The 12,567-nt window shown below is 42.0% G+C and overlaps 1 protein-coding gene across 4 annotated transcripts in view; it reads left to right on the top strand.

The window, feature by feature from the left end:
- The window catches only part of PDE8A (phosphodiesterase 8A), a 124,607-nt gene that overhangs the window by 44,267 nt on the left and 67,773 nt on the right, over window positions 1-12,567 (top strand). For all 4 annotated transcript variants that reach the window (XM_061179881.1, XM_061179880.1, XM_061179879.1 and 1 more), the window contains 3 exons: window positions 2,629-2,717; window positions 6,699-6,777; window positions 8,438-8,575. In XM_061179881.1, coding sequence (XP_061035864.1) covers window positions 2,629-2,717; window positions 6,699-6,777; window positions 8,438-8,575 — 306 coding nt within the window. The remainder of the gene's footprint in view (window positions 1-2,628; window positions 2,718-6,698; window positions 6,778-8,437; window positions 8,576-12,567) is intronic.

Here is a 12,567-nt window from a genome sequence, read left to right as displayed (position 1 = left end):
TACTGGAGTGGCACAAGCACTATACCCGGAAATCTCTCCTCCCTATTCCTGCCTGGTCCGCAGTGGGCGCCTCTGCAGATGGGCAGTGTTCCTGGATGTGCCTGAGGGGTCACGGCTGACTGAGGAGTGAGCAGCAGGGCCAGCACTCTCCTCCCCTCTCAGCAGCGGGGAGCTGGTAGGCATGTCACCTCTCTCAGACTTCTGTGGGTAAGAAGGGCTGTGTTTGGCCTGCAGGCCCGGGAACCATCATGCCCATGGCCAGCAGGCCTTGCCTTCCCTCCCAGGGGACGGCAGTCACTGTGCTTTATGTTTGTGCAACAGTTTACAGTTAGAGTGCTTTCTCATGGTCATCTGTGGTGGAGCAGGGTGTCTTGTTTTGCAGGTGAGGAAGCAGGCTCAGGAAGGTTAAGGGCCTCATTGAGAATCATACAGCTTTTAAGGCATGAACTTGGGGCTGGATTTTTAGGTTTCTTGACACAAAGACAAGACCCTGAGCACTGTTCAAACAGGGATATCTGCCTTCACTGGCAGTAGAAGGAGCTCCACAAGGGGCCCCATGCCCTAGATTGGTCCAGCTTTGGCTTGTCGATAGTGGCCTGCAGATGCCCTGCCTCTTAGCCTCAGCTTCCTCCTCGGTCAGATAGAGTATTATCCATGTATTGAGCAGGTGAAAGCAAGAGCTGTGCACAGAAATAGGGGTGAGTAAATGTTCACAAATATTTTTTTACATCTGAATGTAACTACGTGACAGAACGTAGCGACTTGTAAGATGTCTTCATGAAATACATAATTTGGTGGTGCTCAGGCTTCCCATTCCCATGTAAATTTGCTTTGTTGAGATGTTTCCATTATGTAAAGGTTATTATACAAAACAGTTACTGTCCACAGCAATAAGAGAGACTGGGCAAAGCCATGGCTCTGCCAGTACCTCTGCCGTGGAGGGTAATCCTTTGTCAGCTTAGTTGAGCTGCTGTTTGAAGTTACTGTAGGAGAACGTTGCCTGAGTGCGAGTTACCTCTGTGAAACTCAGCTGCAAAGAGATGTGCAAGCATATTTTTGCTTACCGTGAGCTTGTACAGCTCGAAAGAGGACAACATATTGCTCTTGAATAAGTGAATAGACTCTGAAAGTTAATATAGATAGGACTTTAGTTAATAAATTTCCTCCTTCTGTATATTCTAGGCTCTGCTAGTGACATGTAGACATCAAAAATCCTCTTACTTCAAGGCAGTGAAAGAAAAGCGTTCTTAAGCGCTCTTTTTTTTCCTTGAACTTTTTTTTTAGTGGAATTAAATATTGTGTTAGTTTCAGGTGTACAGCAAAGTGATTCAGTCATATATATATACAAATATACATATGTATATATATATATACATATTTATACTTTTTCAGATTCTTTTCCATTAAAGGTTATTACAAGATATTGAATATAGTTTCCTGTGATATACAGTAGGACCTTGTTGTTTACCTGTTTTACATACAGTAGTGTATATCTGTTAATCCCAAACTCCTAATTTATCCCTCTCCCCATCCTTTCCCCTTTGGTAACCATAAGTGTGTTTTCTATGTCTGTCAGTCTATTTCTGTTTTGTAAATAAGTTCATTTGTATTTTTTTTTCAGATTCCCACATATAGATGATATCATATGATATTTGCCTTTCTCTGTCTGACTTACTTCACTTGGTATGATAATCTCTAGGTCCATTCATGTTGCTGCAGATGGCATTATTTCATTCTTTTTTATGGCTGAGTAATATTCCATTGTACATACTGTACATATATATACACACACACACACACACCACATCTTCTTTATGCATTCCTCTGTCGATGGACTCTTAGGAGGTTGCTTCCATGTCTTGGCTATTGTAAATAGTACTGCTATGAATGTTGGGGTGCATGTATCTTTTTGAATTATAGTTTTCTTTGGATATATGCCCAGGAATGGAGGCCTATTTTTTTCTAATTCCATTTATTTACTACTTTATTGAGATACTATTCATATACCATGTAATTCAGCTATTTATTTATTTATTTTAAACTTGATGTAATATTTTTATAAAAATGTAAAATAATTATAATGCAATTTTCCATTTCTTCATTTTACTTGACAGTGTGTCTCGTACATCATTCCATATAAGTGCATGTAATAGCTGCATGCTGTTCCATTAAATGGTTATACTATAGTATACTACAGTTTTTAAAATTAATTTATTTTAAAAATTATTTTATTTTTTTCTCTTTCCAGCAAATACCTTGCCCTTTCTGCCTTTCTTTCCCTTCCTTCCTTCCTCCCTTCCTCCCTCCCTCCCCCCCTTCCTTCCTTCCTTCTTTCTGCCTTTTTTTCTCTTTATTGAGGTATAGTTGATCGATTCAGCCACTTAAAGTGTGCAACTCAGTGGTTTCTTAATATATTCTCAGATATGTGCAAGTACTATTTTTTAAAAGCTAATTTGGTACCCATAAGTTTTCATCTCTCACTTCCTGTTCATCATGAAAGCTAAATTATTTTTTAGATTTCAGGTACCAAGTTGAGAAGCCTGTTGGAAAGAATTATTTTTTATATATGTATTTAATCGTTTAAAGGTACACATTTGTTTATCCACAAAATCCCCTTTCTGTTTGTAGAGGTATGTAGAAAACCCCAGCGCCATGGCCTGTTACAATGAAGTGCTCCAGATGGAGTTTGGATTGGTGCGCCCACAGCTGAAACTCAGGTAATTCTGCTGCTTCTGGTAAGCTGACCATACCACACAGGGCATTGTTGCAAGTGAGGACATCGGTTGTGGGCGGCTACATTTTGGCTGTAACTGACCTCCTGCTAAAATGGGATGGGGTGGTGCGAAGGCATCTCTCCTCACAAAATGCTTTCGGAGTCTGCCTGGATGTCTAATAGGTGGTCATGTTAGTGATTGGAGACTCAGCATTTAAAGATGGGGCTCCAGTGGGGACTTCCCTGGCGGTCCAGTGGTTAAAACTTGACGCTCTCACTGCCGGGGCCCTGGGTTTGATCCCTAGTCGGGGAGGATAACACAAGCCACATGGCGTGGCCAAAAAAAGAAAAAAAAAGATGGGGCACCAAAATAATAGCAAATGAAAAAGCAGGGTGCAAAAGTATATATACTGAATTATCTGTTTTGTTTTTTAATTAAAAAATTACTTTTAATATACACATACACCCAACCCGTTAACATTATTATCTCTGGTAGGTGACATGTTTTCTTCTCTACAATAAGCATTTTGTAATTTGCTCTTGCTAAACCGTTATTTTTTTTAACTGATGAGTGGAAACCTAGTTCTTTGTAGAGTGAGAAAAGCAGAAAAATTAGTAAAATTATATGAGGTTGACAGAAGTGAAAAATATGTCAGTAGCTCTTTATCATCCTAGGTCTCTTCCTTGGGTGGTCTACTATTCTTTAACATTTCCTTTACCAGGATCAAAGAGAGAATGAAATCATTCTGTTTGTATGTGCCCAAGGCAGAGATAAGGGGATTAGAATTTGGTGTATTAACGTTGGTAGGGACCAGCACAGGGTATCACATGCAGAGAAGAAAATACTTCATAGACAAAATGAAATGAAGTGTGAGGTAGCAAAGAAGTGCTGCTGAGCAGAGATGTTTCAGGGCTAGTGAGGTCTACAAAAGAGCTCCTTTTTATTGCCAAACTTTTCAGGGAAACTTGAGATGGATGGTTGGCCTTGGGCCTGCCTCCTTCTCATTCCTGGGTCTTCCACAGCCTGGCTGCAGCACTCCCACAGTGAGCTGGGCTACTGCCCTCTCTGAGAGGAGAGCGGAATTGTGGAGCAGGAGGTGATGTTAGAGCTTATTTCATCAAATCACGAATCACGATGCAAAAACCGAGACCCAGGGAGGTTAACTGACTTACATCCAAGATCTTGCACGCAGCACATGGCAAAGGTAGTCCTGTAGGTTGTAACCCCCATTTTCAAAACTGCACTCATTGTCTCTCCTCATGCTCTACTTTGTTCTCTGTGTGCCAGCTGACAACCAAAGGGAGATGTCCACTATAAAGGGAGATATGAAAATATTGATATGAAGGGAAGGGGGAAATGTAGGGCTAGAGAATTGGGAGCAATAGAGAAAGACTTGTTCTGAGAGATATTAAAATGCACTAAAAAGCTATAACAAGCACCTTTGTGTTACTGCTAGATCAGTAAACTAGAATGTAAAGTCTAGAAATAGACGTGCGTGTATTTAAGAATTTAAGAATTAAGAACATAAGTATATGTGTTCAACATAGCAATTTAAATCCACACAGGAAAGGGTGGACTTTTCAATGAATAGAACTGTGACAACTTATTAACTGGAAAGAAAATTAAGTTATATCCCAATCTCACACCCAGTCCCAAAATAAATTTCAGTGTGCATAATGTTAAAAAGTGTGGCCACATAAGTACTAAAAATGTAAGTGAACATATGTATTTGGATAATGAAGTCTTTTTAAACTCAGCATGGTGTGAAAGCCAGATTTTATAAAGGAAGAGAATCAGATTAGACAACATAAAAATGTTAAGCTTGTCTCAGTAAGTATACCTTAAATAATGTTAAAAATTTAGACAAATAACAAACTGGGAAAAATACATTCTTAACATACAGGACAGATAGGTTAATATCCTAAATACATAAAGAGCTTTGATGAATCAGTTTAAAAATGGAAACACCCAGTAGAAAAAATTTAAAAGGACATGTTGTGAACAAGCAGTTTGTAGGAGATATTAATGGCCAATAAACATGAAATAATGTTCAGCTTCACTAGTAACCAAAGAAATGAAAATGATATACCATTTTATATTTACCAGATCTGCAAAAATTAAAAAAGAGTGATAAAACCCAGTAGGGCTTCTCACAGATCCGTCTCCTCCAAGCTTGTTATATCAGAGGTGGGAACTTACTTCTCGTTGTTTTTTGGTTCTTGTTTTTTTAAATAACAGCTTTATTGAGGTAATTCACTTGATTTTTATATGCCAAGAAAGAAGAGTTAATTTTTATTGGCTAAAGCTGCTTTGTCTTATTTAGCTAAACAGTTTAGTAATACCAGGAATACAGTAAAAGCATTATAATTATTGGTTTTATAAATGTAATCTCTGCACTTTATGAACAAGTAGACAGTTGCTTTCTCTTTTTCATCTTCTAAGGCATATACAAGAAAAAAACTGAAAGCATTCCCCAGTCATGGGGAAGTTGTTTGGCTAAATTATGGTATAATTTTACAATAGAATATTATATAGTTATTAAAAGTGATGATAAGGAACTAATTATTGATATGGAAAGATATTAATGTATATGGTTCAGTGGTACAAGCAGATGATAAAACTGTAGAGTATGATCCTGTTTTTATAAGTATACGTATTACATGTATATTTACACAAGAAATTGCCTAGAACACCAGTTGATATGCGTAGGTGTTGGGATTTCAGATGATTTAATCTCATTTATTTTTAAACAGATTTATCAAGATAAAATTGACATCTTATACAATTCACCTATTTAAAGTACACAATTCAATGGCGTTCAATGTATTCACAGAGTTGTGCAACCATTGCCACAATTTTAGAACATTTTCATTACCCCCAGCCCTAGATAACCACTAATCTAATTTCTCTGTATATATAGATTTGCCTCTTCTGGACATTTCATATAAATAGAATCATACAATATGTGGTCCTTTTAACTTAGCGTAATGTTTTTCAAGGTTCATCCATATTTTGGCATGCATCAGGGCTTTATTTCTTTTTATATCTGCATAGTATTCCATTGTATGGATATACCACATTTTATTCATCCATTCATCAGTTGATGGACTTTAGGGTTGTTTCCACCTGTGGGCTGTAAGTTTTTGTGTGGATGTATGTTTTCGTTTCTGTAGGTTATCTACCTAGGAGTAAAATTGCTGGGCCATATGGTAACTCTATGTTTAACAGCCTGAGGAACTGCCAGACTGTTTTCCAAAGCAGCTAGCTGCACCATTTTACACTCCCACCAGCAGTGTATGAGGGTTCCTCACCAACACTTGTTTTTATCTCTATTTTTGATTGTAGATATCCTAGTGGGTATGATGTAGTATCTCATTTATTATTATTTTCTAATTTTTAAAAAATAAACCTTTGTTACCTGTGCAATTTAAAAATGTTTTCAAACACTGAGGACAAGGGAGAATGCTCACAATATAAGGCTAAGTGGAAGCAGGGAACAAAGCTCATGATCCCGATGATCCCAGTTTTGTGCAAAGAATTTGTTGAAAGTGATAGCTACAGATGATGGGCTGCCTCCTTTCTACCAGGCTTCGTGTGGGGTTCTTGACTCCATTTTCTCATTGAGTCCTCACAAGGACCCTTCAGATGGTGAGAAGGTAGAGACCCAGGGAGGTTCAGTCATGTCCCACAGCCAGCAAAGGGCTGTGATCTGACCCTGGGGTGTGCTCCACCTGGCCCACTTGTCCTTAGAATGAAGGAAAAGCACCAAATTGTGCATAGTCATGATCCCGAGTACTGAGGTTGCAGGAGGCGTTTATTTCTTCCTTATGCTTTTTAATATTTCCCCCTACTTTTTCTTGAGTTAGCATTAGTTACCTTTATAATCAAAGAACACATTTAAATAAGTTAATGTAATATTCCAAGATTGTATTACATTTTATAATATTTACATTAAGCAGTCCTTTTTCTTTTCTACCCATAAAGGGCTTGTAACTCAATGTTCACTGCATTAGAGAAAAGTCAAGAAGCAATTGAAATTACAAGTGAAGACCACATTGTACAGGTTTGTTGTTTTGGAAGTTTGTTCTTCTGAATTTCTGGTTTGTTTGCATTTTTAAGATTGAACCCCTTCAGTATGGTGGTGTTTTTTTTTTTCTCTCTTTGAAGTTCAAGGGACCAGTTTTTCCTTAGAGGATTATCCAAACAAAATCTATAAAATATATAATTTAAAATAAGTCCCCTATAGGTAAGAAAAGGTTCCAATAATTGCTTAATGTGCTAGAAAATATTCTTTAGAAATATGGCATTAGCATTTATTATTTCTCACTTTTTTGCATGTTTATTTACTTAGCAAGGAGGGACTTTTATCCAGAAGATTGTTTCTGCGGTGGAGTTGGGTAGAGAGAGACTGTTGCAGCAAGGAGAGGCTCTGCCCATAAGGGCTGCACGCTCTCACCTTTCTTACTGTTTTTGAAGATAGTTTACACCTATAGAAATTTACTAGAAGCTACTCAAAATTTCAAAAATAAACTAGCAATTACTTCACAAATTATCCATTATTAGAAAAGTGGCTTCATATAAGTGACTGAAGATAACATGGCTTACAGGTAACAGGTATTTTCATATAACAGCAAACAGGTAACGTGTATTTTCATATAACAGCAAAAGAGGGAGTTGTGCCCGAGGAATGTTCCTTTTGTCTGAGAATGAACCCCACTTTGATTTTAGTTCTGAGCACTCCAGTTCTTCACTTTAATCTAACTAGTGACTTTCTTGGTAAAGAGTTGATGATGTTAGCATTCAGGATGGTGCCCTGACAGGTGACATTGGCCAGTGGTTGAGGGCACAGGCTTGGTATCAGTCAGGCCTGGCTTCCAATCAGCCTCGGCCCCTTCCTAGCTGGGCATCTTTGGGCAGGTGACTTAATCCATCTCAATTTGCTGTCTCATCTGTACAAATGGGAATAATATTAACGCTAACAACGACTTACCTTTTGTAAGGATGTTCTGAGGATTAAATGAGTTACTGTGTGTGAAGTGCTTACTACAGTGCCTAGCAAGGAAAACAAACCTTAAACAGTATGATTATTGTTTTATCATCATCATTATTTGTTCCTATTAGCACATGCACAGCTTTCCCATACATTTTCTTCTAGTCTTACAGTCCTATTTGAAATTTAACCATAAAGCCTTGCATTTGTAAACACTTCCTAGTTCGTAGCCTGCTTTCCAAACTCATTATTCATTTGCATCATATGAGAGAGGTGAAATAAGTGTTTCATTCCCATTAAACAGATGTGCAGACTGAGACTTGGAGGGGTTAAGTGACTTGTGGGAGTAGACCCTGGGTTTTCAGACTCCCAGTCTGGTGCTTTCTTCCACTGTATCATAATCTCAACAGCCCTTTTGTAGCAGCCCTGGGTCTGTCTCCATGCAGCTTCTTTCCTCTGCTGGTGTTTAAGTGGAGTGGGCCTGCTGCCCTCCCTGCAGCCTCAGGAGAACAAGGCAGCAAGCCCAGCCCGGTGTCATCGGAGCAGAGGCTTCTCCAGACTCCAAGGTTTTTCTGGGGTTGTGCTCTTGTGGCTTTAGAACTGTCGTAGTGAGCGCCAGGCTCCTGGGCTTTCTGGGGGAAAAATATGATGGTTTAGGTTGAACATCTTTGATTGTCCTCTTTTCAAAATTTCTTTTAATTCACATGATGTTTTTTCCTTTGTCTCCCCCCAGTATGCAAATCCAGCATTTGAAACAACAATGGGCTATGAGTCAGGTGAATTAATAGGGAAGGATTTAGCAGAAGTGCCTGTAAATGAAAAAAAGGCTGATTTGCTCGATACTATAAATTCATGCATCAGGATAGGCAAGGTAAGTAAGAGGTCACTACCCTTGTTACTCTCACATAACAAAGAGGGAAAGAAGGAGACCTAGCGCTCACTGAGCACTGCTAGAGCCAGGTGATCTCAGTCTCACTCTTCCCAGAAGCCTGGGGAAGTGTAGGTAGTGTTATCTCTGTTATGCTCATTTTGCAGATGAGGAAATTGAGGCCAAGAAAGTATATAAAACCTGACCAGCCAATAAGAGTAACTTTGACACTTAAAATCATTGTTGTCATTTTTGTAATAAGTGAGTAAGTTGATCTTTCTAATAATTGATCTTCTAAGTGGTAGCTGTTGGCAAATGGTCCGGGTAAAGGATTGCCAGTGAGTTAACACATTCTCAGAACACATCGGAGCCCATCAGTTCTCTGAGCCTCGTTCATTCATTCAGCATTTTTTGAATGCCAGGTGTGCTAGGTTCTGGTATAGAAAGAAGGGCAAAACAAAAATCCCTTAGAGAACTCATTCCAGGGTGCAAAACATACAGATAAAAGTAGTCATTGCATTGTGATGTGAGAAGTTACAGCACCCTGGTGCTGAAGGGGTAGGCAAAGCAAGGCAGGCTCAGTCTGAAAGGTTATTTCTCTCTCTGAACTGTGGCTTCTGACAGCACCTCACTGTTACTAGGTTTTAAAATATGATGAGAAGGAAAAGGCTACTGCTTTCCATAGTCATTCTTAGGCTTTTCTGCTGGGCTCTTTTTTTTTTAAATTGAAGGCAAGCTTTTTTTTTTTTTTTTTTAATTTTATTTATTTATGGCTGTGTTGGGTCCCCGTCTCCGCGCGAGGGCCCTCTCCAGCCGCGGCAAGCGGGGGCCACTCCTCATCGCGGTGCACGGGCCTCTCACCATCATGGCCTCTCTCGTTGCGGAGCACAAGCTCCAGACGCGCAGGCTCAGCAATTGTGGCCCACGGGCCCAGCCGCTCCGCGGCACGCGGGATCCTCCCAGACCAGGGCCCGAACCCGCGTCCCCCGCATCGGCAGGCAGACTCTCAACCACTGCGCCACCAGGGAAGCCCTGGGCTCTTTTTAACTTTTAGAAGTTGGGACTATGAATCTGATTATTCAGAACATTTGAAAAATTGGTGACCTGCTCTCCTGCCGGCTATCTGGAGGCCCTGTGGAAGTGATGCCCTTTCCCTGTGGCATTTGGCCCGTGCCTATCCCTTAGCACACAAGGGCAGTCTGCCAGAGGGGGCAGAAGGGCTATGCAAAGCTTATAACCCCACTTGGCTTGGGCCCCTCGAAGACACCGTGAGTGGGCTGGTGTCCTTTGCTTTCCCGCGGCTCTGAGCACACGAGATGGCTTTGCAGTGAGAACAGGGAAAGAACAGGCCAGCGGTGGGGCCCGGTAATGCACTCAGGGGAATCGCAAAAATGGGCACTGCTTGAATCCTATTTTGCCTTCAGCTTTTCTGTCGAGGATGATGATTTTCTTACTAGACAGAGTGGCAGGTCCTCTGGATAGAGAAACGAAGGCTGAGATGAATGAAGAGACAGACCCTTAGGTGTTCAGGCCCACCAGTGTTCCCTGCCTGGGCCGAGAGGGGCGTCCTCGGAAGGCAGCTCCAGAGCAGCAGCCATTCCAGACCCCCGCAGCCTTTGAGGGGCTTTACCATGGCCTCCCCAGTCCTGGTGGCTTGGTCCAGTGCTGCCACTGGGTCAGCCAGCAGTTCTGTTGTGAGGTTCAGCAGGGTGTGAAACAGAGATGGTGGCTCTCATGCTCCTTGATCTGGCAGCTGCCCTTGCAGTGAGCAGAGCAAGTTGAGATGGGGGTGTGGGCACCCAGTGGATTAGCTGTAGGCCCTGGGATTCACCCAGATCCCTGTGAGCAGCGTCTTGCCTCCTGAGGTATGCCGTTGGGCACCAGGTGCAAAGGGCCTCAACAGCAGGACACCTGTTCTCTAAAATCTGTATTTGCTATGAGCAGAGAATACGAAAGGTTATCGTATTGTCAACCTCTATACTGCTTTATTTCAAAAAGAAACCAGGTGGGGATATATGTATATGTATAGCTGATTCACTTTGTTATACAGCAGAAACTAACACACCATTGTAAAGCAATTATACTCCAATAAAGATGTTTAAAAAAAAAAAGAAAAGGAACCAGGGCATTTGTTTTGCATGATTGCAAGTTCTTGGGGAGAGTGCAAAAGCTGCTGTTTGTCCTTTGTTGGTACCCTGCTGGTTCACGGGCAACACTACAGCAGGACAGACCACTTAGCTGGGCAGTTTTTTGAGGAGAAAGATATATGGCCTTTCTAATCAAGTCTCCCTCGGGAGAAGAAGGGCTTTTTGAGAATCAGCCAGCCCTTGGCAAACAATGGTACCATGGTCAGTGGAGAGAGTTCAGACATGTGCTGGGAACCAAGATGGAGCCTTTGGAAGTGGTCAGATGACCGGGAGGGGCTTTGGAATGTCAGATTCTAGGTGTCCAACCAGTTGGATATTCTTGGGGGCAGAGGAGAAATTCTGATGATGTTCAAACAGAGAATACTGCGAACACCACTCTCTGTAAACCTCCTGTGCCTGCTGTTCTCAGCCAGTGGTTCCCCTTTCAGGTAAAACTGATACTATTAGGCACCTTGATTTTCAGTCCCACACTCCTGCTTCCTTCCTCCCTTTATGTATCCTCTTGGCTCTTCTCCTATTTCTTCTTCCCCAGGTCTTCTCTGTCAGGGCCCTAGAACCCCTGGCTTCCTATCTTCTCAGATACCTGAGCCTTATATTGGCTCTTCTCTTTTAGAAATTTTGCATTTTTTCCCCTCAGAAACTGTCTTGCAGGTGCTGAAGGAATGTTGGCTGCTCGGCTGGCTGCCTCTGATAATGATGTACAGTCGCAGAGCCCTTTAGCTCTTCACACCTTTTACCTTCCCCAGCTCTTGGGAAGCCAGGAGCTTTCCTCCCTCGCCGCCTCCCCTCTTCTCCCACTTTTCCCCCATCTCTTTCCTCCCAGGTTTACCAGGGCTCTTTGTCCCCTGCTGGTTCCTCAGAAAGCTCCCTTTGTTGTTGAGCATCTTTCCTGCTCTGCATAGATGTCTCCCACCTTCCCAGTTTTAGCCCCAGTGTCTTTTCCAAGGTCTGTTTCAACATCCTGCTGTCATTTTGGTATCACCTTGTATAACGGTGATTTTCTCTCATCCCCCATTAACAAAAAACCCGATCCCTCTCCACCTCTGCTGTCTACTGCTCGTTGACCGTCCACACAGTTGCCTGGACTTTGATTCCTGGAATGGTTTTGGTTTCTCCCTACCCTTTAGTCCCCTCCATCAAATCCATCACCAAGGCTTGATGTCTGTTAAACCCCTGCCTTTGAGGGTCCACTGCCTGGGCCTGACCGTGTTCGGGGCCCTCTTCCCACACCCTGAGACTGCGTTGGCTGAATGCAGTTAGGCCTCCCTGTCCCAGGACCCTCCACTTCTGGCCAGTCCACCCTACGCTACTGGAGATTTGTCTCACCAGATCACCACTTTGATCATGTCACTCCTTCTGTGTAGAGCTCAAGTCCCTTATCCTGGGTGCCAGGATTCTGTGATCTGACTTTGGCCTCACTTTTCCATTCAGTAAACAAAAGCCCCAAGTGTTCTTTGACTGTTTACCACCTGCCAGCACAGTGCTATCCCCTAGGGTAGGACAGCTGGATGATGATGATTTAATTCTTAAGGCAGTGGGCACCCACCAAGAAGGAACTGTCTCAGTAGTCAGCGAAGTCCAGCTCGGTGCTGAGCTTGTCCCGGAGTAGAAGGGAGGTGCACGCCTTAGTGTGGTTCTGAGAGGAGCTCAGCCTGAGAGAGACAGACAGACACCTGTGTGAAACCAAACAGGCCATTTACTGGACATTTTGCCGTGTGTCAGGACGGCAAGAGTTTATGGGTGTTACCAGATTTAATCTTCATAACAGCATTCTAGGTAGGACTTTACTATTTTCAGGAACTGAAACTTCGATTTTTGATGTATTTTTGATAAGAAATATGAGCTGTG

This window comes from Eubalaena glacialis, chromosome 2 (assembly GCF_028564815.1).
Source record: "Eubalaena glacialis isolate mEubGla1 chromosome 2, mEubGla1.1.hap2.+ XY, whole genome shotgun sequence".
Taxonomy (NCBI): Eukaryota; Metazoa; Chordata; class Mammalia; order Artiodactyla; family Balaenidae; genus Eubalaena; species Eubalaena glacialis.
This window is presented reverse-complemented; position numbering and strand designations above follow the sequence as displayed.